The sequence below is a fragment of the Lepisosteus platostomus genome, chromosome 3, assembly GCF_059453375.1.
Source record: "Lepisosteus platostomus isolate fLepPlt1 chromosome 3, fLepPlt1.hap1, whole genome shotgun sequence".
In the NCBI taxonomy this organism is placed as follows: Eukaryota; Metazoa; Chordata; class Actinopteri; order Semionotiformes; family Lepisosteidae; genus Lepisosteus; species Lepisosteus platostomus.
In genome coordinates this window covers 50,045,716-50,070,806 of record NC_142613.1, presented here as the reverse complement: position 1 = coordinate 50,070,806, position 25,091 = coordinate 50,045,716, and the positions used below count along the sequence as shown (strand labels likewise).

General features: G+C 39.2%; 1 protein-coding gene across 1 annotated transcript in view; it reads left to right on the top strand.

Moving 5' to 3' along the window:
* LOC148675027 (uncharacterized) overlaps window positions 1-25,091 on the top strand; it is a 72,840-nt gene that overhangs the window by 11,895 nt on the left and 35,854 nt on the right. Inside the window, exons 20-54 of the mRNA XM_088623467.1 lie at window positions 365-467; window positions 1,118-1,313; window positions 1,771-1,991; window positions 3,544-3,722; window positions 4,044-4,157; window positions 4,509-4,684; window positions 5,140-5,230; window positions 6,318-6,383; window positions 7,433-7,545; window positions 7,965-8,064; window positions 8,557-8,670; window positions 8,767-8,898; window positions 9,270-9,379; window positions 9,897-9,993; window positions 11,501-11,764; window positions 12,495-12,587; window positions 12,997-13,196; window positions 14,068-14,254; window positions 14,668-14,781; window positions 15,065-15,199; window positions 15,776-16,000; window positions 16,521-16,629; window positions 16,927-17,051; window positions 17,468-17,536; window positions 17,814-17,912; window positions 18,149-18,286; window positions 18,781-19,001; window positions 19,205-19,398; window positions 19,802-19,950; window positions 20,133-20,331; window positions 20,543-20,802; window positions 21,611-21,697; window positions 22,072-22,179; window positions 22,483-22,569; window positions 22,841-22,905. Coding sequence (XP_088479593.1) covers window positions 365-467; window positions 1,118-1,313; window positions 1,771-1,991; window positions 3,544-3,722; window positions 4,044-4,157; window positions 4,509-4,684; window positions 5,140-5,230; window positions 6,318-6,383; window positions 7,433-7,545; window positions 7,965-8,064; window positions 8,557-8,670; window positions 8,767-8,898; window positions 9,270-9,379; window positions 9,897-9,993; window positions 11,501-11,764; window positions 12,495-12,587; window positions 12,997-13,196; window positions 14,068-14,254; window positions 14,668-14,781; window positions 15,065-15,199; window positions 15,776-16,000; window positions 16,521-16,629; window positions 16,927-17,051; window positions 17,468-17,536; window positions 17,814-17,912; window positions 18,149-18,286; window positions 18,781-19,001; window positions 19,205-19,398; window positions 19,802-19,950; window positions 20,133-20,331; window positions 20,543-20,802; window positions 21,611-21,697; window positions 22,072-22,179; window positions 22,483-22,569; window positions 22,841-22,905 — 4,940 coding nt within the window. The remainder of the gene's footprint in view (window positions 1-364; window positions 468-1,117; window positions 1,314-1,770; window positions 1,992-3,543; window positions 3,723-4,043; window positions 4,158-4,508; window positions 4,685-5,139; window positions 5,231-6,317; window positions 6,384-7,432; window positions 7,546-7,964; window positions 8,065-8,556; window positions 8,671-8,766; window positions 8,899-9,269; window positions 9,380-9,896; window positions 9,994-11,500; window positions 11,765-12,494; window positions 12,588-12,996; window positions 13,197-14,067; window positions 14,255-14,667; window positions 14,782-15,064; window positions 15,200-15,775; window positions 16,001-16,520; window positions 16,630-16,926; window positions 17,052-17,467; window positions 17,537-17,813; window positions 17,913-18,148; window positions 18,287-18,780; window positions 19,002-19,204; window positions 19,399-19,801; window positions 19,951-20,132; window positions 20,332-20,542; window positions 20,803-21,610; window positions 21,698-22,071; window positions 22,180-22,482; window positions 22,570-22,840; window positions 22,906-25,091) is intronic.

Below are 25,091 nucleotides of genomic sequence, written 5' to 3'. Positions count from 1 at the left end.
GGGCAAATAGCATTAGAAATCACCATATGTTTATCGTGTAGTCATGAAAGTCACATTTAATCCTTGAGTTCTTTCATGAATCAATCCACCTTGCTAGGAGACATTTTTCTGAGTTTATGAGACTTACCTACTGTATATGTTTTGATTACATGCCCCTAGATTTTCTACTGAAGCACCAGGTAAAATAAATTATTGACTTTGATAGGTGAGGAACAAGCTATGTGTGTATGCATTTTTCATTAGTCATCCAGGTCTAAGATAGGGAAATACAAAAACAACACTTTATATTGAAAGCACCAAACAATATTGATGTTGACCTCTGAAACTTTGTTAGTACAACCATCTCACTTCTAACCCTAAGCAGGCTGCGTCTCATCAGACACTGCCCAAAGGAAACCAGACTGCTTGTACAGCCTCATCTTCCTCTAGTCATCATAACAGCGATGACAGCAGCAGACCGGTTTCTGGTATGCATTAATTTACCTTTTGTTTTATTACCAGAATCTTCATATACGTTTCTGAAAGACTTCCAGTTTACTTGGCTATAGTCAGGTATCATCATGCACGCAGTGTCACGCAAAATAAAAGGCTGTGGATTAACATGAAGAGCCCTTCACTTGTGTTCTACCAATGACTCTTACTGCATATTTCTGACTCCCTCAACCAAAGTAATATGAGCTCTGCATTTAGTTTTAATCAGCTTGTTGAAGACTTATTAGATTGCCTTGGAGAGAGGCGGGTTTCATGTTCTTAGGAAATCACGGCTTTTATCTCAGTAATTCTCTCAATATTATAACCTGCTCCCTCAGAGCGGAGTGGTGGCTCTGTGGCTCAGGATCTGCACCTGTGGCTGGAAGGTTGTCGGCTTAAATCCCGCAGCCGGCAGAGGAATCCTATTCCGTTGGGCCCCTGAGCAAGGCCCTTAACCCCAACTGCTCCAGGGGCGCCGTATAAATGGCGGACCCTGCGCTCTGACCCCAAGCTTCTCTCTCCCTGTCTGTGTGTCTGTGTGTCTCATGGAGAGCAAGCTGGGATAAGCGAAAAGACAAATTCCTAATGCAAGAAATTGTATATAGCCAATAAAGTGATCTTATCTTCCATGTCTCTTTTCCAATAGAATATTTCCGTGACCAGACCTGCAAGGCTATACTGTGCTGTATCTGCCATTCTTTGCTGATATTGGCTCGGGTTTCTGGCTGTGACCTGGACAGATTAGCAGAGAAGCATCTCTGTCACCAAGAAGAGGGTTGTCCAATCTACAGCAGCTCAAATGTCTCTCTAAGCACCAGAACTGAGAACCTAAGAAACCTAAGGTATTTCAGGGAAAAGGTTCCAGCTGTGAGCCAGTGTCTTAATTTATGTGGGCAGAGAACTAACATCTGAGTAATATGATGGTAAAAGAGTGATATGCTCTTTTATGCATACTGAAACCTAGCCCAAAAACAGAATGTTTATTTTTATAAAAAATGATTTTTGATTTGAATTAAACCTAATGTATTTCCGTCTTAACTTCAACTACTACCTATATCAACCCTATTAACGTTTGTGGTACAGTATATTGTAAACTCAGACAGGAATGTGAATAGTACTGAATCTTTTTAGACCCTAAGTGTATTTGGAGCTGAAATTGTTTCTTTTGTAATGCAAATTAACATATAAATCAAAAGCATTATTTCTGCAGTGCTCCCATAGTGTTGTTATGCACTGTTCTTTTCAGGAGTGATGCCTTTTACACTCAGTGCCTTGTTTGTCACTAACTCTGTTGAAAAGGTTCACCCTGAGGCTGAGACTGACCATCCCCACAATTGTAACTGACCCCTCAGTGGAATCTGCACAACATGCTTTAATAGAGGCTGCTTCAGCGGTGATGGACATCACTGACTCTTTGAAGTGGAATCTTGGGGAGGACAAGAATGACGCCCTGCCCTTAGACGTAAGAGGAGAGGAGACAATTCAGCACATCCTAGGCCATCTTAGTAATGCGATTAATGGTACAGAGCATTTCTTTTACTTCATTTACAGACTGGTGTGAAATATTTACTGTACAGTTTATATAGTGTATACCTAAAGTGTGACAATAATAACGGAAACAGTTAAGTCACTGTTTTGGAGTGGGATAGAGTTGGAATTGCAGTAACGTGAAAAGTGTTTTGGTGTGCTTGATTGTTTACTTCATCTTTTTTTAATCCTCTTCCTATAAATTTAGATTTGCTGCACCCCGCCCGTTTTAAAAATATTAATGTCACTGTTTCTTGGATTTTGCAATGCCAATTTGCAGTATCCTGGTAAAAGCCCTGGCAAAACAGAGTGTATTCTGCAATAATGGGGCACCAGGTGGAACTGAGAGCACACAGCTACTCTCCCCCTGAGCAGTCCAGAATTAGAGAATAACAAAGAAAGGGATAATAACCAATTAAACCTAGATCACATTAAGCAAACTAGAATTCCGCACACAACTCCACACAAATAAAGAGAAAAGGAACAGACACTACGTGGACAGAAATCTGGGGCTCGATGTGAAACCAGTACCCCGGAGCTATGAGTCCGGAGTTCAAGCCACCCATCGCCATGCCACCTCTATCAGAAATTTAGGCATTTAAATCACAGTGAAATGTTCTCATCAAGACATAAAAGTATCATCTTTATTAAAACAATTGTTACGTCCCAGTGTGTGGTCTATGTGTGTTTTTGTTGTTATGTTCCACACTTCTGACTTTGACTGTTCTCCCTCCCCCATTGGTCCATCATTACACCACTGTTTCCGTATGACATCATCTTCAATTAGCTTCTCAACCAATCACAACTCATCTTATTCAGTATAAAACATGGAGGCTTTCAGAAGGAAGGGTTTTTTCGTTTGACTTCGGTCCTGCTCGGCTTTTTTGGTTTTTGGTTTTTGGTTTTTGGTTTTTGGTTTTTGGTTTTTGGTTTTTGGTTTTTGGTTTTTGGTTTTTGGTTTTTGGTTTTTGGTTTTTGGTTTTTGGTTTTTGGTTTTTGGTTTTGGGTTTTGGGTTTTGGGTTTTGGGTGTGTGCTTCGGCTTTGTTGTTTTGTTGGTTTCTGTTCGTCTCTTTGTACTTTCGTTTGTTTGTGTTATCCTGGACGAGCCCCCAATAATGTTACAACCCCAAGTGTCTAAGGGTAAAGTGGTGTAACATTTAGGATAATTTTTGGAAGCAAGTGGGTTCTGGTGAGGGACTAGGAATTTGAGATCCCAGATGAGCCCCCAATAAATTATCCTAAATGTTACACCCCTTTACCCCTAGACACTTGGGGCTGTAACATTATTGTGGGCTTGTGGGCTTGGGGGCTCGTCTGGGATCTCAAATTCCTAGCCCCTTACCAGAACCCCACCTGCTTCCAAAAATTATCCTAAATGTTACACCCCTTTACCCCTAGACACTTGGGGTCGTAACACAATATATTGTCAAAATGAGCCCATAATCTGAGGTTATATTTTAGTTCAGCTCAGGTCATGTTATGGTTGACTTCAAGGGTCGATCCGTTTAGGTAGAAACTGCAGTAATGCTCTTTTCTTTTGCTAGGTTTGAAACCCCTGGTGGAGAACCACATTTTCCAGTACAGCCAATTTGATTTTCTTTGGAAGGATGACATGAACAGCCAATTCAGTGAGCTGACAGAAACCAATTGTGAATTGTTCATTATTGTTAAAGAGGTGGAGCGTCTGCAAAAGATTGAACAGAAGATAACAGACATTCCTTTGGTAAAGTTCTTTTTTTGTCACATAAAAATGAAAACATGTTCATTTATATTCCTGTTTTGAGTTGTGCTACCCAGGTTCCATCTTCTTTAAAGTACATATTTCCTCAGGATATTTTCATCAATAATAATGAAATTCTGGAACTTGTTATAAATTGCAGGTTATGTTTAATGTTATTGATTACTATAAGAATGTTTTAAGTTTAGTATGTGACTGTGAAACAATGTCTTAGTGGCATTCTACAGTATGTTTTGGGTTTTTGAAATGACTTCTTTGATCACAGAACTTCATGTCCATTTTGAAATAACGGCGGATGTTGTTCAGGTATTTCAAACCGGATGTCTTTGGCTAGACACGAGTCCCATTAAAGATGCTCTGAGGGGCTTTGCGGGAGTGTGGAAATTTAGATATGCATCGGTTTTACACCAAGATGTCAAGGTAAAAAAAATGAAGAAAAAAAAATCTATACATATGTTTTAAGACTTTCTGTGACAAAGATGAATTCTACATTAGTTAGTAGGTGACAATAACAATTTTGCTTTCTCTCACCTTATTGGAACTAAACGAATAAGATGAGAGAAATGATATCCTATAATTTGCAATATTTCTAATAAAGGCCTTTTATAATAAAACTCTGATGAAATGGTAAAGGTCTTTAAAGGTCTTGTGATATTTAAAAGAAAACAACATTTAGGTATTTAAACATAACATAACAGAATGTATATAAATTTAACACGTTCAGCCTGAAGTGTGCAGTGTGTTGGATTCTGCTTGTTTATTCCCTTCAAGAAAAGGCTTGATGAAGTAATCCGCTACAAGAAGGAAAGTTACCAGCAGCTGCTAGCTGAAGTCATTTCTCTTGAGGAGTTAAACATTTCCCTCTGCCTCCTTGAAGAGCTTCTTGACATGGAAAACAAAATTGATGGCATGTACCAGCCAATCGAGAGCACGTACCAGCAGCTGGGGTGTGTAGAATAAATGCTGTATCTCTCCTAAGGGACCACTGCAGTACAAAATAATAGTCTTCCTGTCTCTGTAAAGGCATGAGTAGAATTCTAATAACTACTGTAAGATGCTATACATAATACATTTAAAGGCTAGAAAGGCAGTTCTACTATGTGCTTCATATTATGAATTTTAGCATGGCTCATTAAACCACTTGTTGGAATTCATTATTATGTACAGTAGTTTGGAATGGTCTCCCTTTACATCAGTTTGTATGCCTCTTTAAGATTCAGCTAATGTTCTAGTGAGAAGACAACAAATTTTCCAAAAAATAAACTCAAAGCACATTTTTCAGAACTGAACATCAGTAGATTAATTCACTGAAATGTGATTATCACGCTCGTTGCTTGTGTTGTCGAACAAGTGCTGGGGTTTGACAGTTTTGACACCACTGAAATGTTTGTTGTTTCCATAGATCATTCGATCTTAGACTCCCGAGACAAGAAGTGATGGAGGTAATGAATCTCAGGAGCAACTGGGCTGAGCTCATGGCTTTGGCAGACAGAGTAAGTGAGAAATACCTGCATACTTTGTCAAATGGTCTTATCCAGCATATAGAGTGTAACAGTATGCAAGTGATTTACATTTTTCTAGAATTCCCCATTAAAAAAATCTGAATGATCATTAAGGACAAAGGAAACTTAAATTGGATATCCATAATGCGTGTGTGGGGATTTTTTTCTACTTATATTTTATCTCTACCTGAAAACGGCCAAAATATTTATTTATGAGAGATACTATTGTTGCCTGAGGCTGCTGAAAGGCTGAAACAGACACGTGGGGAGCAGTACTTTAATGTCTTTAGATACTTACAGTACATGTGCATTAGGCTCAAACTGAATTCAGGATTTGCTTACAGATCTGCGTTACTTCATGTTTGGAGGGTATTCTGGCGTGAACACCCCTCTGCTCTCTATTTAAGACCCCCCCTGACGCAAATGCTATAACCACAGAATGTTCAGCTAAATTTCACTCCTTCTGTTTACATACTTCCTTTTCACCAAATAAAAGGTGAATTTTGTTTCTTAAGAATAAAGTGGTCAATTACAAAGAAGTATTTGCAGAAAAAAACAACCCCTAATATGGACATTTAGAATGAGCTACAGTAGGTGACCCTGAATCTACTGTATAAAACCCATTAGCTTTGCCATCATCATTGAGAGGCTGTATGGTATCCTCCCCATGCGCATGAATAAAGGACTCTGCTTGACCACACTGAACCTGAGTGAAGAGCTTCCTTTGGCAGATGTGACTGATACAGACTAAATCTCGCTTTATTGCAAGGCAGCAGTGAAATCCAGAGCAGCCTAGTCTGGAAGTATGTGATGTTGGTCAGATAAACCAAAAACTAAAATGTGTTTAGTAATATTTCATGTTTATGATTTATACCAGTCTTTTCTTTAAAAATGTGTACAGTGTGGAATTTTGTCATACAGCAAAATGGACAGGGGCAAATATTTTTGGAAGGCAATGTATTTATCATTTTGCAGGTTTTGCATCTGAAACTGTCATGTCCAGTACCAAAATAAGGAAAGAATCTATTTTCCACGCATAAATTCTTAATAAAAAGTATGTTTTAATCTCTTACTTTAGGTTAGGAGACATTTATTAAAAGACAAGAAAACCATGTTTGAACAGGAACTTGATAAGCAAGTAAAGGTAAGATGATACTGTAATGATAAAGTCAGACTTTACTCGAATTAATATTGCTTATTATAATAAATATTGCTGCTTAACTCACTGCTGACCATTCCAGACACAAGGGAAGAAGTGATATGTTGCAGGGTAGAGCTCAGCAAACTCCTTTTTTAGGCCACTACAAAAGCCTCTTTTGATAAAGACTTACTGTAGGTGTTTTTTAGATTTATACCTAATATACATTTTCGAAACAATGTGGATTGGCAATTAAAAAGTAAAATGCTAGGATATACAGTTTAAAATGTAGGCTTTACATTAAGGGATATTATGTTAATATGCAGTATAATGCACTAGAAAGGCTTAATTTAGAAAAACGTTTGGTTGCCATATTATAGAAAGGATATTAAGATAACAGTTAAGGTTACTTTATTGGCTGTATACAATTTCTTGCATTAGGAATTTGTCTTTTCGCATACCCCAGCTTGCTCTCCATGAAACACACAGGCAGGGAGAACACAGGGTCAGCCATTTATACAGCACCCCTGGAGCAGTTGGGGTTAAGGGCCTTGCTCAGGGGCCCAACAGAGTAGGATTCCTCTTCCAGCCGCGGGATTTGAACCAGTAACCTTCCAGCCACAGGCGCAGATCCTGAGCCACAGACTAACCAGATACATTCTGGGGCTAATGAAAATGTCCTTAAGGATAATGACACGCTGAAGGAACTGAACCTTTTCACGATGATCTGAAATAGGTGTTAACAAAGTCATCCAAGAAGATTACTCCCAAACAAGTGGAAATCACATGGAAGTGTGTTTAAATCAAATATGGGAGGGCCTTCTTTACCGTAAGGGTGATGGAATTATACAACAAGATACTCTGTCATGATGTGGAACTTGATTCTATCGTTTATTCCCTTGGATGAATTAACTGTCAAACATGCCAGATGGGTCCAAGGGCCTCCTCCTTTTTGTAACGTTTATGTTCTTATGTTCTAGTCATAATTTTTTGGCAGTATTTTTTCATGTAAACTGGTACAATTTGCCTGCCAACCTTTGCTTCAATACCCGCAGGGTTTTGCGGTGGACGTGATTCAGCTGAGGAACAGCTTCGACACCCAGGGGCCTGCTGCCCCCAGACTGAGTCCTGAGGAGGCTGTCAAAAAGCTGCAGATCTTCCAGGAAAAGTGAGTTTCACCACGGCTGATTAAAATGGCATGAAATGACAACTGTCCTCACCATGCGCTACAGTCTATAACGCAGGGGTCTTCAGTGTGGAGTGTTTCAATGACTTTGAGGTTTTGGTCCCCTGCTCACAAAAGTGACACTGCATATAACTCTTCTGAAATTCTGGAACCTGGAGATTCTGCTAAACGGATGTCAATACAACAGTACTGTAGAGAAGAAGGCACTTGAAGAAATCTATGGATTTGTTAATGCCTCATTTACAGACATTGTTCTCTGTCCTTGAGCTTCTTTTTATATTTACGATTGGGATGAAAAGTTCCAAAAGTAAAAGATGTGGCTAGGGTAGATAGAATAAATTAAGCAGTAATAGTTATTCTTGAAACTATCCTGAATAACACACCAATTCCTACTTCTGCAGGTTTCAAGTTTATGATGCAAAGAGAAAAACCCTCAACTCATTGCAAAGACTTTTCAGTATCACACCTAAAGCGTTCCCTGAACTCGACCGAACAGGAAAGGTAACTAACATTCCTGATTTAATCATCCTATTTTGTTTTAGATGGGAACTCAACATTGAAGACTGGTTTAAACTCACACAATGCTTCCAATATGTTAACATCTATTCTTTTCAGAAGCTCTGTATAACTGCCCCTGTTCCCCTCTTGATGTAGTCTTTATTTTATCCACTAGGATGAGCAAATCCAATTCTGTCTTTCCATCCATATATTCTTAGTCCCCTTTGCCTGGCAAAGCACATCCTAGGAAAAAAAAGTTAAAAAGAAAACAAATCTAATGCCATTAGTATACAGTATATAAATGTGTTTGCCAGCCTATTCTGAGCATACCACTTCATCATCTAAAAACAAAAGATAAATTATCAATCGAAAGTCTTTTTGAAATTTACTACACATTTAAACTATTGTATGTATTTGAAGAATTCAGGCAAATATTATTTCTCAACTTGTCTTCCAAAATGATGCACTTTATTTAATTTTTGTTTCTGTTATCAGGACCTGCTTGAGTTGGGTACCTTGTATGAGCTTTTCCAGAAGTTTCTATCCTTCAACGAGCATTTCAAAGATACTCTGTGGGCGAAAGCAGATTTAAAGCAGAGCAACGAAGAGGTTTGATTAGTATTTCATTTCATTTTCTAAACTTCTGCATTTCTCAACTAAGGAAATGCAGCAAAGAATATTTTATTTTATATCTTTAATTTACAGGTTATGAACTACTGGTCTCAGTGCCTGGCAGAAAAAGACAAACTGAAAGACTGGGATCCCTACCATGAAATGGCTGCACAAATCCAGTTTTACATTGATCGCTTTCCGATTTTACACAAACTTGCTGCCAAGGTATGAGATACTGTACAAATCTGTCAGTGATATTCAATTATATTTGGATGTTGAGGTAACTGTGTTATTTGCTTGAAATACGTTTTTTCTCTCCACTAGATTAAGAATTAAGAGACAATGACACATAAAAGCAGTTTTGTAATAGCAACCCCTCTGTGAACCAAATATTTAATGCAAAGTCTACGTCCTAATATATGTATATGTCCAAAAAGCATATTCCTCTAACATCTGCATTTCTATTTAAATGATCTTTAATAACAGATTTAAGTAATTGAAGAAAAGTATAACTATAGGAAATGCCATTTATGAAGGAAATGTTTTTTTAATTGAAAAGCAGGAATTAATTTTGCCTCCCATTTTGTGTTATGCAGGAAATTCGTAATCGACACTGGCTTGAGGTGATGGCTGTCACAGGCAGCTCATTTCCTCTAGAAGCCACGGTTTTCAAACTTCATCACCTCTTAGATGTGGAGCTGATGAAGTAAGCACTTTTATTTTATTACAAATACGCACAGAAGTCTTAAGGAACAGGTAGAGACTAATTCCAGACTGAAAATAGAAGAAAACGCTATTCACCTCTGGAGACAAAACATTTTTTTTCTTCTTACTTTCTGCTTTTCAGCATGTCATTTATCAATTATTTTTTCTCTGCAATTTGCATGCTGATGCCACTCCCTACTTGAACTCTTTCAAAGTCATTTTATGCCGTATAAACTTTGAGAATGAATACAAGTGGCAGCTCAGAGGAAATACATTTAAAGGAACATGTTTCTTCTTTATTATGGGTATCTGGACCAGGCTGCCTAGAAATGTTGTTGAAGCTGATACACTATTTTCTTTAAAATAAAATTGGAGGACATCCTCAGATACATTAAATCAAAGCAGATGAACTTCATGACCTCCTCTCATTCAAAACTCTTCTTATGTATTTTTGCACACATAACAGAAGACTTTAATGACTGTAATTCTGACACAGTGATTCATTTGCCTTTATGTAGACATCAGGCTGGTATTACATCGATAGCAACAGCAGCAAGAGAAGAGCTGCAGCTGGAGGTGAAAATGAGGGCAATTGAAGAGGAATGGACAGAACAAGTAGGCATTTTGCATGGCTGTTAATAGAGACCTAGCCTCTTCTGTTTTCTGTCTTCAACAGAATTATTTTCCTTTTAGTACTTTTAAACACTTTTGAATATTTGGCTCGTGGTCTTCAATATTCAAAACACTATATTTTGTGGCATACAGTTAAGTCATATAGTTTTTCCCTAAAAAGTATGTTGAAGCTAGACTTTATGCCATTTTCTTGAGATTAAAACACAAAACCCACAGGACCTCTTGAGTGACTCACCCGGTAACAGTTGAGCTATAGGATCCAGGCATGGCAGGTTGGGGACTGGGTCAGCTGACTATGACTGAGGTTCCCCAGGAGACAGCACACAATCAGCTGAGCACCGCTGAGTATAGGGTGGGAAAAGATGGCCTGAAATCTCTCATCCATACAGCATTTCATGAGCTTGCTGATACGTGGTGCACCTGGTTGTGTAATTGGAACTGAACCTCTGGTCAGGGCCGTGGTGTCACGAATGTCAGAAGGGGCAAGCTGTGGAATGACAAGGAGAGCAGTAGAGACCCTATGCGTAGTGGCAAAAGGGGCAACACAGAGGTTAGCCCGGGCTCAGGGGGTATGACGATGTCGGTATAGAAACCTATGCCCTCAGGCCACAGACTGGAGCAACCTGGTGCTAGGCGGGTCTCAAGACATCAGTACCCTCAATGCTGAGCAAGGAGCAGGGAAGACACAGGAAGTAAATAGGCTACACAAGATACACTAGAAAGACATGAATAATCAGAGGGGGCTAGGAACAGGGCAGAAGTAGAGCGCCCTCTAGGTGTACAGGGCGTGACACATGGTGCCTGTGACATGAGAAATGATGAATAGCTCAAAGTGGGAGGATTAGAAGAGTTTGCCTGCATTTCCTCATTCTCCCCTGTGTACAGTCAAAGGGTTTGTGGTTGTGAGCTGAGAAGTAAACAATGATTCTAACGACATTGAGTGCCCATAACAAAATCATTTTTAAATTAAATATCATCAATTTTTAACCACGTGGAACAATTTCATTTTGACCACTTGACCACATAATCTGTTCAATTACTTCAGTAATTTAGTTCAGTAAGTAGTTGAGAGAAAGAATTGTTCAAATGAAATGAACATTCTGACCTCTAATCTACTGTAGCTAATTGAACCAATCCCCTTATGTAGTGGTCAAAACAAGTACACTGAAGTTGAAGATTGTTTGTTAAAGTGTAGGACTCCAAAGAAGGAAGACTGTAGACTTTAAATTGTGCCCCTTCCCTTTTGTAAATAAAAGCATCTTAAGAACAGCAAAAAACAGCACTTCTACATTCAAGTTTTAGAAGCTTGTTTTGAGACAAACTACCTGGATGCAAAATTAAACTCAGCATTCTCACTCAGAACATGTGCTGCAATCTACTAGCTCAATGTAATACACTAACAGGCAGGACACTTTCTAAACCACACAGAGCTTGTTTTGTGTTTAATCATTGACATCTTGTTATTGGTGATTTGTTTGCACATAACAAGGTGCTGAGCTTCGAAGCTTACAGGACGATGGGCCCAGTGCTGCTGGGGAAGGAGGACACTCTGCTGACGCTGGAGCAAGCGGAACATGCCAGGCTCCTGCTGGCTCAGATGCTGACCTCCCCGCACATCGGCCCGCTAAAAGAGGAGGCGGCCTCCTGGACTGACAAACTGAAGGAGGTGGGAAACATCTTGGAATTGTGGCTGGAAGTGCAGGACCTCTGGCGGAACCTGGAGCCTGTGTTTAGTGACGCAAACCTCAGCAAGGTGAGGTGACATTTTCTTTAATTTCAGATAAAGGGGTTTCAGTGGCTGGGGCCTGAGGTTTTAAGGTTCAGGTTTTTAGATGTTCTGTTTTCAGTCCTGTATTTCTTTTGTGTTTGAATTGAGAATCAGCTAGTGGGTAGGAAACACAGAGTACAGGTAAGAGGTGGATGCTGGTGTAATGCAACTGAGGGCGTGCCACCGGGCTCTGTATTAGGTCCACTGCTCTTCCTAATCTACTGTATATCAATGATCGAGATTTTGGTATAGTTAGCAAACTAGTGAAGCCTGCAGATGAAGTCAAATCATTAGACCTAGCAAAGACTGCATAGTCTCCAGTGGAAAAGCAAAATTATTCAAACAGAATTCAAGCCAATTCAAGGGTAAACATCTCTCAGATGACATTTAATGTTAACAAGTGCAGAGTATTACACAGATTGCAGAAACATTAACTATCGGTATAAAAAGGTAAGCATGGTGCTTGAAGAGGCTACTTATGAAAAAGACGGAGGGGTTTGTGTTGATTCATCATTTACATCTTTAGGAAGTGGGGAAGCAATAAAAAGGCCAAGTCAAAGTGAGATTATATATATATATGAGTGCAGAACGTAAATGAAGGGGAATTAAGGGATGTGATGGTTAAATTGTACAGTCCACTCGTGAGAGGTCATTTAAAATCAATTTAGTTATTATTGCAGGTCTTAATCTAAAATACTACAACTCAATTAAACAGGAGCTCCCCCAGGAGGCCAAACGCTTTGCCAAGGTTGAGAGAACCTGGATCAAAATGATGCACTCAGCCTACAGGACAAGAAATGTCCTACAGGTACGTTGGATACAGTATGTATCAAATATGTGTCGCAGTAATTAAATGTTATTTAAGTGGATCATTCGTTTTATTTTAAAAATTACAATTTGAATTGCATTTTGCCATATTGACTATTATTTTATCAAGATGCTATAGGAATTGGTTCTAATTCAGTTAAAACATACAGTATGTTCAGGTAATCCATTAATTATGGATATATGTGATATTTTTTTGGATGTAGAAATGTTAAATTCTATGTTTTAACAAATACAATGTAGAGTTCATGGGATAACCAAACCAAAGTCACACAATGGTTTTTGGCAAAACCACAAGAATTTGCTACGTCTTGAAAATATGCATCTTCTGATAAGTGACTGAGTTGTAAATATTTAAATGTGTACTTTAACAACAACAACTTATCTCTTAGTGCTGCTGTGCCACGGAAGTTCCAAAAGAAGTGATTTTGCAGCGCATGCGGAAAGATCTGGAAGTCTGTTGTCAGTTTCTCTCCCACTTTCTGGAAATGAAAAGACAGGCCTTCCCTCGTTTCTACTTCTTGCCAGATTTGGTTCTGCTGTCTTTTCTCAGCCACCCAACAGATGTCGGACTCCTCCGCAATCATTTTGGGTATCTGTCTTTATCTTTCTCTAACACCAGAGAGAAAACATGTATCAACAATTCTTCTTAAATGCATTGCTTCACACCTCATTGCGGCTTCACTGGACATAAAAATCAGTATTAATGTCCATGAAGTGGCACAGTAAGACGGAGTGTTCTGTGTACTCTTTGCATTTTTTAAGTGAACTTTTAATAATAACACATTGATAAAAAGTGTTCAAAACTTTGAATTGTGCTGTGAGTTATTGGACAATTTAGTTCACGTCCAAAGCTTTATGAAGCAAACAATAACAAAATGTATGCAAAATCTTTAAGAGCAGTAAAATTGAAAATGTTTCTGAAATTGTTAAATAGAAATTTCGTTGATCCTACACGATAATTGGCCATGTGTCACAGCTGTGATTTATGTAAATTTAAAAAGGGTTTTTACATTTAGAAAAGTGAAGATTATCATAAAATAAATACCAACCAAAGCAAGACATTTTCAGCAAAACATGGCCTTGTAAGTCGTGTGGCAATCCACAACCTTTATGAGCTCTAGAACTGTTTTCATATATAAAAACCAAATGGTTCAACTTCTGTATATAACAGAATGGTTTAATATCATACACAATAAATCAGGAAGTGTACTTTGCATAACTTTACTTTACTGTACTTTACTATATGAGGATACAATATTATTGAGGATATGATAGTAGGGATCAGGGATCATACCTTCACCTGTTATATTCCTTAGCATCATAAGTATCTTCTGAAAAAAAACAAAGAAAGAATAGCTGATAGCTGTCACACAGTGTGAAGGGAAGTATACTTTCAGTTTACAATCTTCAGTGCTGAAACTTTCATCTGTTTTGTCTGTTTTATCATTTCCTTTTCGAAGACTGATATTCAGTGGTGTGGCCAGTCTGGCTCTGGAGAGGTCCGATAGCTGCAGCAGCAGCTGTAGCAGTGAGCCCGCAGACCCTCACTTCAGTCCCGGAGCAGCTGAGGGGCTAGAGTCAGCCAGTTACAGAAGTCTGACTCACATGACTGACAGCGACAGCCTCTTTCCCAAGTCTCTGAGATCAGTAAGCCAGATAGCCAGGAGCTGGGGCCTAACTACAATTGCAAACATTTCATAGTGACTTGTTTTTGCTTTCGTGATCATCATGTTTCTTTTAAAAGAATATAAAAACATGTTTTCTTTTTTGAATGTGTGCTGTAAAAATATCAGGCAAAGGACAATATTCTCCTCATATGTGTCAGTATCTTAATAAAAAACACAATGTGAAGATATACCGGTTAATTTTGTAAATATTTCTAAAGGTTTAGTCCTGTGGTGCTTGTCCTTTAGAATTGCTGGTTTCGCACTTGAACTTTGAGTCATCATTATACAGTAGCTGTTCTTGAAATAAAAGCAGAAGACAGCGCTGATACCCTTCAAGCAAATTGCAGAGTCACTGAGTTCCTGCTTCAGTATTGTCACATGGACTTGTTTCAGGCTGGACTCTCGCTGGAGAGTCCAATTCCACTGAGCAGCAGGGAAGCCACTCAGGGAATGATGGCTGTGTCTGTGATTGCGAATGACGGTGAATGCCTGCAGCTGGGTGAGGAGGTAGAAGTGATCAAATAAGTTTTTCTTTATGTTTGTCTGTGTTCCTTTAGAGCTCCCCCTTCCCCTAGAAAATCGGTATTAATTCCGAATATCGCATTATTATTCTGTATTAATTCACACCACTTTTGTCAGTTAATATTTTGAAATTCTGAACGCAATGCAGCAATTTTGTTTATTGAAGTCCAGACCTTGAAAGCAGTGAAAATAATTAGGTTTATCATTTTTAAGGTTTTAGCCTTTCTTTGTCATATACAGTACCATTGTTGTTTTTTTTCCCCCACAGGTTCATATTTCTTCCGCAGTGGAGGAGTGGCTCTCTGATCTTCAAAGCTCGATCCAACAGACTTTGGAGAGAAGCATGACCGATGCAACCCTAGATATCAGCCAGGGAGTCGGCATCGATGAGTGGACATACAAGGTACTGTACGTCCCCCGTAAATTCCCGCACTGAACTAAAGAAGGTGGAAGAAATACTCACGGCCCCGAAGGAAACAAGTTCAAGCATGCGATTTAGATACTCAGTCATTTCAGTATGCACACTGTGCAGATAGATCATGTGCACAGTCAGCAAATGTTATTACAGTGTATATATATGGAAGTTATTAACTGAAGTCTGGGAGGGATATCAACAGCGAGTCAATCTCATACAGATGCACAAATTAGCGTTATTGTTACAGAAACAGTATGTGCACAGTATCTTACACAAACACCTGTCTCATGCATCTCTCCTGCACCCCATCTCTATCTTGCTGCCGCTCCTTGGTTAACTCCTGTCTGAATTGGGTTCGAGCCTCTTCGTCCTGTGGCCAGCAGGCTTCCCCTTAACTACACGGGCTAAGTCAAAACTATCATACTTAAAACACTCAAACACTCACAAAGCATCTGGTTCTTGGATGTATTTGTCCCTCGTGAGTGATCCACCTCGATAATAAAAAGGATTAGCTGTCCGTTGGTCCATTGACTTTCCTGCTGTGCGAATCTTTCTCCTCCACAGCATCCATTTCAAATAGCCAGGCTATGTCTGCTGTACTGTTGGACAAGGGACTGTGAGGCTGCGATTACCAATGTGAAATCAGATCGGAAGGCCCTTCCAGGAGCTGTGAAGAAACACTCTGGGATGATTTTCAAGCTCTCCAACATCATCAGTAAGGGCAGCTGGAATCACTGTGAGGAGCTTGTCACAGCCAGCCAGAAGCTAAAACTAGAAAACATGATCATGGTATGCAGTATTAAAGTCCTCGAAATACTCAAGTCAACCTATTTATAATCATGGGGATAACAGTAAACACAGTTACGAGAAGAATCAATACAGATTTTTTTTAAGTAAAAAGACGTGAAATATAAAGACTAATTAAACTTTTAAATTTTACAATGGGGTCTTAAATTATTTGCCCGTGAAGCTGATTTATAACTTGCTTCCAATAACAACTCCCCTTTTAACCAGAGAAATAATCCACCGAGCTTCATGGTGAAATTAGCTTGGAATTAAGGTTTTGATTGTGTACCCTATCTGCTTAGATCTTTACTGTATATCTGTTGTCTCATCCTGCAAGATAAGGGTAGGTTGTATTATCCTGCCCGTTTTGTCTTCCAGCACTTTCAGTGCAATCAGCTTCTGCAACTACCTTTTGTTAGGTTTTTATTGTTTTGGGTGGTATTGAGCACAGCATTTTGGATTGTTTATTGAAAGGCTTTATACCGTACATGTATTTATCAATGTGATGATCTGTACTCTACAGTTTGCAGTGTATCTACGTGATGTCATGGAAAGCTTATCTACTCGCAAAGTTCGGGAGATCACAGACTTTGAATGGAGAAGAGCATTAAGGGTTTACTCAGATGAAAAGGGTGAGCGATGTTTGCCGACAGCATGATTGTTACCGACTCCAATCGCACACTGCTCATTCACAGTTGTCTAGCCTTCGTGTTAGGCTCTGTACCTAACATAGGGTGAAACCATCTGTATTTGGATGGAAATGGTGAAATATAGAATAGCCTCAAAGTTATAGCTTTAAATAATAACCAATAGTGTCTCCGTGCTTAATGATATTAGAAATGCAGACCTTTGTGTTTCAGTTACCTTCTTTTCTGGTTTTGCATTTGTTAGAAAGTAACTGATTGTTTACCCCTTCTTCTCTTTGATAGATGATAAAAGACACGTTATATGTATACACAACGCCCAGTATGAATGTGGCTATGAATTCTATGGTGCTGAAGCACCTGTTATAATGACTCCAGCAACAGAGATGTCTTTTCTTGCGTTGTCATATGTAAGTATACCAATTAGTTACAGTACGTCATCAGTTGAATTCCATCTATTTGATTTATGCAAGAGAATTGCGGTATATGAGTTTGGCTTTGTGAAACATACCTAAAAGGAGAGGCTTTAGCTCAGCACTCTACAGTGTATGAAAAGGGTTGTGCAGATACGTGTGTACATGTGGTATATGTGGATTTTGAAATGAGAAACTGATATTGAGAATACCATTAACATGTACTGTATAGAGGGCTGGTTAACATTTGCGTGATGTACTGTATTTCAATAACTTTCAGCTGTGTTTTCTATTTACCATGAAATGTTTGAGCTTCAGTCTGCTATACCATACTAGAGCATGGTTGTCAACCAGTCACAACAATTGTATATGTTTTAACTGCGTCATCGATGTTTTCTGTAAACTGTTTTCAGACACAGCAAAACCTCGGAGGTGCTGCAGTTCTGGGCGATCATGGGACAGGCAAGACAGAGACCTTGAAGGTACAGTAAGTGAGAACAAAAGAGCAGTAAAAATATATAACTGACTTCTATAACTCCAACTCTTAGTGAAGCAAAATGTTTTCCTTTTGACTTAGTAATACAAATTTATGTAATGAAACACATCATTTTTGAAAAACACAGAAAGGAGGCTCTTCATTTTAAAATTCTTTAGATTATAGAAAGCCTCGTAAGACTGCATTCACACAGCAGTGTCACTGGTTGTCAACACAGGAACTGCAGTTTTCATACTGAGTGTACATGTTTTCGATTTTCACAGGGTTTTGCTCATCTGCTGGGGAAGTTCCTTCTCCTCTTTCACTGTTCATACCATTCAAATCCAGCATCTATTACGAAGATTTTACATGGGGCTGCTATGGTAAATTAAAAATAATGTCTTTTTTTTTATTAAAGCAAAGAAATTGTTTTATGTGTTTGATGCGAAAACATTCAGAAAGTAATTCCTAAGGAAAAGGATTGTTCAGTATATTTTACATAGAATAACACGACTATATACCTTTTTTTGATTATTTGATTCCTCACCGTCACAATTAACATCACATCTGTGCTCTGTAAAAATGATTTCTTAACCCAGCTCTGTCTTTATTATGATAGGATGGATGCTGGGTCTGTTTTGATGATTTTCACCTCCTGAAGAAATCAGCTGTCTCTGCTGTAATGTTTAATTCCCAGACATTATATGATTGTCTTAAAGCAAAACTAAATACCTGTGTTTTGGGAGATGGGAAAGAGGTGAGTGTCTTTCTTTTCTAAGATTTTTCGAATAAACATTAATAGACCACTCTATAATAACATTGCTGATTAATGAAACTCTTGCATATAGTTTGCATTTGACAGAGAAATTTCCCTTTTATAGGATAATTAATAAGTCCTATTTTCAAAGCTATAACCATCTCAGGTATTTTATATTCTCTATCTAAATATTAAATTTGCAAATAATTATAGTGTCATTGTTGTAGTGACTGAAAGGACTTTCACATAAAACAGTCCCCCAAAACATGAGACAATAGTAATCGTTAACACTTACTGTATGTAATGAATAATTAATGTACAGTAAAAGATAAATGGACTTCAATATCAATCACATATTTGATATGATGCATCCCCTAAACGATACTTAATTAAAGTACCTTATAGATTTATTTTTGCATGGCACATTTGCTCTTCAGCGTATGATGTATCATTTCAAGCTCTGGAGCTTCTCTCCTCCTCTTGTCTGTCTACAGGTCACGTTAAACAGAAGCCTCAGCCTTTTTGTGACGGCCCACTGCAGGCCAGGGGGGGAAACTCTCCCGAGCGACGTCCGTGCCCTGTTCCGCACGGTGTCCCTGGCGGCCCCTGACCGCGCCGTGATTCTCAGGGGAACTCTCGCCGCCTTTGGCTTCAAGAGCCCCAGAATGCTAACCCACCGGATTCTGCTCGTGTCCCGGCTCACCCAGGAGCAGCTGTTAGTAGGAACTCTTTCTCCATTACTATTAACCTGACCGCAGCGCCAGTTAGAATCGTTTTAGTGAGTCGCCCTTTTCCCTAGGTCATCCGATACTGAGGTTTGAGCTGCACGAGACTGTTTAACAAGCGGCCTTCATGGCGGACTCTACTCCTCAGTGTGGTTGTGGGTGATTTGACATATTCGCCTTCCATGGTTTTCAGCCCTGAGGGACTGCACCACCTCTTCAGCCTGGCATCGCTGGTGTCAGTGGTTCAGAGAGCTGCTCAGAAGAAGGCTGAAAGGAGAGTAAGGGCAGAGGGGAGGCAGAACCACACCGAGGTCCGGATGGGGGGAGAGAGAACCTCCAGGTCCAACAGTGTCACTTCTACTCTGCAGTTCGCTGCCACAGCTCTGAGTAAAGTCCCTGAAATATCTCTTAAGTATCTCTCTAGGGTCTTAATACTTAGTTCAGTGCTTTTTGATTCTTATAGTCGTCTGTTGCTACCATTCCTATTGTAAAGCATGGATTGCTTCATGAATGCCAGTAGCTGTAATTCGTCCCTGCACTGACAATCTAAGTTGTGAATTTATTTTTCAGTGTGCCTCTTCATTCTTTTTAAGATGCACAGTACAACATGTCTCGGAATGTTATTAGTGTGCTACTTAAATAGAATTATTAGGGACTGTACACACAGATGATAGGGAATCATGCAGAAGATACGAAAGTGCGAAACTGAGAAATTCTTTCACCTTTTGAGGAGGCCTCATGATATTTGAAGAGAAGTACTTCCTCATTGTTTCCACCTTCTCTTTTCCAGGTCCGTCACTTAGTCTAAAAACAGTCCAGAGCATGGACAGAAAGACAGTAGCTACACATTCCAACGCTATGACGTCTGCAGCCAGACTGGACCATGCTCTGTTGGGAGAGACGCTGCATGAGTGCTTAGGCCCCAGAATGAAGGGAGATGTAAGTCACTGGCTACCACTTTTTTAAAGAAAATGGGCAAAGCAGCATCACAGTCGCCAAATCATTCATATGAAGGTCGTGACTCTAAAGCTATAAATACTGATTTTCAATTTGGCCCTGAAATGTGCTTTTTTGTCAGGTACAGTATCTTTGTATTGCAGTTTCTAACCATGTTTTCACAGGACGTGATGGTATTCGATCAGATTGTCAAGGACATGTTTGGTTGTCAGCTGGACGCGTCTGTCTCAGAGGGATGTCTGCAGTCTGAGAATGCCTTAGACGGGGCTATTTTAACAGCTGCTAAGAATATCAGTCTTGTTCCTCATGTGCCCTGGGTGAAGAAAGTTAAGCAGCTCTATAGATTGTCCCAGTGTCATCAAGGTGAGAAAATTGTCAAGCCATGGTAGAAACGTATACTGTATTTATGGACAGAAAACAAACCCTTTTTTGATCCGATGAATGTTTTTTTAAGTTCATATCTGTAACAAGGTGCAATGCGTAAAATGTGTTTTAATCACAAGGGTGGCAGCGCTGAGGGAACAGAGGCCCAGTGCCCAGTGGTAACAGTGGGATGTTACTGTGTTTTCTGCAGGCATCATTGTGGCTGGACCTCCAGGAGCAGGAAAGAGCTCCTGTATCTCCACTCTCATTCGGGCTCTCAATCTGATGCCTTTAGACCAGCAGGCAGAGTCACCAGGGATTCCCAGCGAAGAGCAGAAAGAGCTACCCAGTCACAAACTGGTCAAATTTAACCCCCAGGCAACAGATGATTGCACACTGCTTTTTGGATTCCAGGCTCCTCACGTTTGGATAGACAGTATTGTTACCCATGCGTGGAGAAAGGCTATAAGGGTATTTTTAACACCTTTGGTCGATTTGACTATATTTGTTATTAAATCGCATAAAAGACAAAAGACACCTTTTATTTAGTTGTCTTTGTGACTTTGAAATTCAGATGATAGTTCCGTTTTGAGATTATAAAGTGGAGTCTAACATTTATCATTGTTAAATCTGAACACAACAAACCCTTGCCGTTAAATTAATTTTGAGCATGACAGCTGCCATCCTTAATTTTATCTGTCTGGTCTGTCATAAAATGATAGTTGCCTGAAAGAAAGGGAAGGCTATATAGAATTATTTTACGACTTCCCTCCCTTGTGTATTAGATATGTGAAGGAAAACAGAAACAGCATTTATACTGTAGAAACTAGAAAGGAAAGAAAGGAAAATTTATAGTATTGTGGGAAACTTCACCAATGAAAGGAGGCAAAATGAGAAGTGGGATTTGAAAGGTTTAGTTGAATAGAAAGTGTGTTAATATGAAGAAGAGACAAGTCTTGCTCTTTCAGTATCAACAATGAAGGTCTCCGCAGGTTTCCACTTGAATTGTCACAGATCCCCTCAGTTATATCATAATAGTAATACAGTAGGAAAAATTGAATCACACATTAGAAATCACATAAGACTATCAGCTTCAAAATCATTTTTCTACTGTCTTTTATGTCAGGTCAGAGCCTGAGTCCATTAAATCAGCCCAGAGCATGACAGAGTGCTGGAGGGAATGTCACACACAGCTGCTCCACTATATAATGTTGAGAACTAGAGTTTCACAGTGAATTAGCCTATTAATCATGCCCTACGTCTTTTTTTTTTCTTCAAGCAAAGTGGTATTAGCTGGCTCTGCTTCGATGGGACACTTACACAGACCTGGGCAGACAACTTCAGTAGTGTTTTAGAGACAAAAAAGGTACCAGTTTTATTTTGTAGCTAAAAAGTATTTTCTTTTGTTTCAGAGAAAAATGCATGATTTTACAGCATTCACTTAGCCATCTAGTGCAGACTTTGCTTATCTCATTTATTGGTTATGCCATTAGAAGATGATGACTGGGTTTCAGTGAATTAGCTTATTTAAAACTCAATTTACAACTTTAGAACTCTGATATTTTAGGGGAGACATTGGACTGTATTAGAATAAAACAATGGGTCATTCCAAAATAACAAACATTAGAAATAAAATATAGAATAGATGGAAATAACAGGATAGAAAGGGAGGATGAGATTTTTATTGTCACTGAGTGTGTTGATTAATGTGAGCACATTGAACGCATAATATTTTTCCAGGTTTTGCAACTGAGCAACGGAGAACATCTTCCTCTTACGAGCAACATCAGGCTTCTGTTTGAGACCTCAGATTTGGAACTGGCCTCGCCAGCTTTAATTTCAAGAGCGGTACGTTTAGCAAAATAATTAAAAAAACGCTCTTCTTAGCAAAATCCCAGTAAGGATCAACGCAGAAATATACATGCATGCTTTCAGTTTATAACCAAAAACAAAATGTTCAAAACCATACCTAGAGGCACAATCTCTAGGTATGGCACATCCAAAAAGACTAGCATGCAGTACCTAATTTAAGGATAAAAAAATCAGGGAGACAAATTTAGGCAAAGTAAAGGCTTGAAACTCTGTAACATAGTCCTGAATTTCTTTTTAAAAAAATATTTGTTTCCTTTGTGTTTCTGCCTGTTTCTACAGGGTATAATATATGTCGACAGCGACACAACTGGATGGAGACCACTAGCCAAAATATGGCTAGCACAAAGAAATGAACAAGAAAACAAGGTAAGCATAACATATTGGAATAACAAATGTACAGTATGTGATTGCATTATCTGTATTATAACATGTGCAGCATGCTATTATTTGTTAGTCATGTGCTTTCTTGTCTATTTAACACCATAAACACCAGAAGAAGCTGTGGCCAGTGGAGTTGCTGAGGCCAGGGCATGGAAATGATAAATATTGTTACTACTATTCCTTTAAATATAACAGACAGTATTACAATAAAGCTGTAAAAGACTAAGTTGAATATTGCTGTTTCATCTTTCCATAGGTTTTATCCCAGGCTTTCAACAGTACATTGGATCCGATATTTAATTTTGTTCTTCATGATGTCAAGTAAGAATTATTTATGCTTTAATTTCTATTCTATATTTTTCCACTGTAAAGTGGCATTTCAGCATCTTGGAGAGATTCACAGTGAATCATTTCCAGTTGCCCTTACACAGGCTGTTCAACTGTGTGTATAAAGTTAATTCTCATCCTTACCCTTCTCCCTTCTCCCAGATGAAGGAAGATTTCCTAGGTCCCATGAGAATATTCTGTGAAAGTTAGGGTGTGGTTTCATGAGTATATTCTGTGTCTGTAAGGGTTTCGTTAGGAAAGGGGTTGTAAGGGTTAGGATCTCTTGTATTGTTAGATGGGGTTGTAGGTGAAGTTAAAAACCAGTAAAGCCAGGCTCTCTCTATTCATTTGCAGGTTTTAACTTTACACCTCTCTTTACCTGCCTTGACTTCACACCACGCGAGTGTTGACACTGCTTCTCTCCTGCTCCCACCTCCTCTCCACTCACGATCTCATTCCTACTGAACCCATCACATTCTCACAGGGACCAGATTTCACAGACTCTCACTTCCGGACCAATTATCCAACCACGTCCCTCTCCCTTCGGCTTTTAAAGTTCCGGTGCTCACTATTGAGAGTTCTCTGGTGCTTTTTCAACTTGTTGGATTTCCCGGGTTTTTTTTACCTAACTTTTCCCTCTTTGATCTCCTCTCTCGGATTTCCCCTTTCAGATTGTCTCCTCGGTATGTCTCGGCTCTTTCTTGTTAACGGGTCCCTAACTTCTCTCGACCTTGCTTCTGGATTCCGATTTTGGATTGAGTGCCTCTGCATCCCGCAGAATTCATAGCTACTGTACACACAGGATCCTCTGAAACAACCTGCTGGTTGTCCTGACAACCACTACATGAAAACATTTCCTGCTTGAAGTAGCATTGCCTCTTATGCATGCAATACCCCAAATTAGGATGTTACAATTGTCCTGAATATTTTCTAGTTTTATTTTAAAGATGCTGTAACAGAAATACACTGACAAAATACAAAAATAAATCCTAGCCGTACTAACTTTTAATGTGCCTAACAATAAAGCAAGCACAGAAGACACCCCTCATACTCCTCCTTTTTCATTATCTACCATTCTGGTATATAAACAAAACATAAGAATGATCCATAAAGGAGAATCAAAACACTTCAAAAACAATTAACCAATTCACCAGTTACTCGATTTACAGTAGGTGTGAACCTACTTGAGTGAATGACTTATGAAGATCAAAGGCCATTTTGACCCCCTCTAGTGACAGATCTGCAGTCACTGCAGTCCTTTAATGGGACAGCCTGTCACAGCTGCTGGGAGTTAATTGATCAGAGAATCTCATCCAACTGTTTCCTGAAAGAAACAAGAGTATTCACTTCAACAACATGAGTAACATGGGTAACATACTCCCACAACTTCTTTCCTAGAAGTGTCTCCCCTGTACATGGCTTTAAGTGCACTTTTGTGTTCTTCCCACTTGTGTCATATGGTTCCTTTAACCAAATGTCTAACAGACATCACGGACTCTGAATGATGATACACTCTATTCCTTTTTAAAAGACATTATTACCTTATTACCTTATCGCCTTCATCATTTACCTGAAAGCTATAACCCTTCATTATTAGTCTCTTCCACTTTAGACATTTTTTTTCCTCTACCGCTGTATGCTAAACAATGATAAATACATTTCTTAGACAGATGTCACTACAATTGCTCATGGGGTTTCCATTTGATTCACACCACAATGACACAGTTGTAAAAAGGTCCAGATTTGATAACCTCATTCCAGGTTGTTTTGAAAATGGAATACACATTCAGAAGAGTAAGTGGGCAGTACAGTGGTACAGTGGACAGCATTGCTGCCTCTCGGTGCTGGGGCCCTCAGTTCACTTCCTGGGGTGTTGTATGTGTGAAGTGTGTACTGTATGCTCTGCTCATGTTCATGTGGGTTTCCTCAAGGTGATCCGGTTTCCTCTCCACAGTCCAAAGACATGCTGGTAGTTGGCTTCTGGAGAAATTGGCCCCAGGGAGAGTGTGTCTGTGTGTGTCTGTGTCTTGTGATGGACTGTCATCCTGTCCTTGGTCTCCCAGGTTAGGCTGCGGCACCCCCGCACCCTGGATTGGAAAAGGCAGTTAGGAAATGGACGGATGGAAGAATAAATAGTTTAAGCACTGGTTTAAAAAGGACTGTGCCATAGTCTTTTGTTA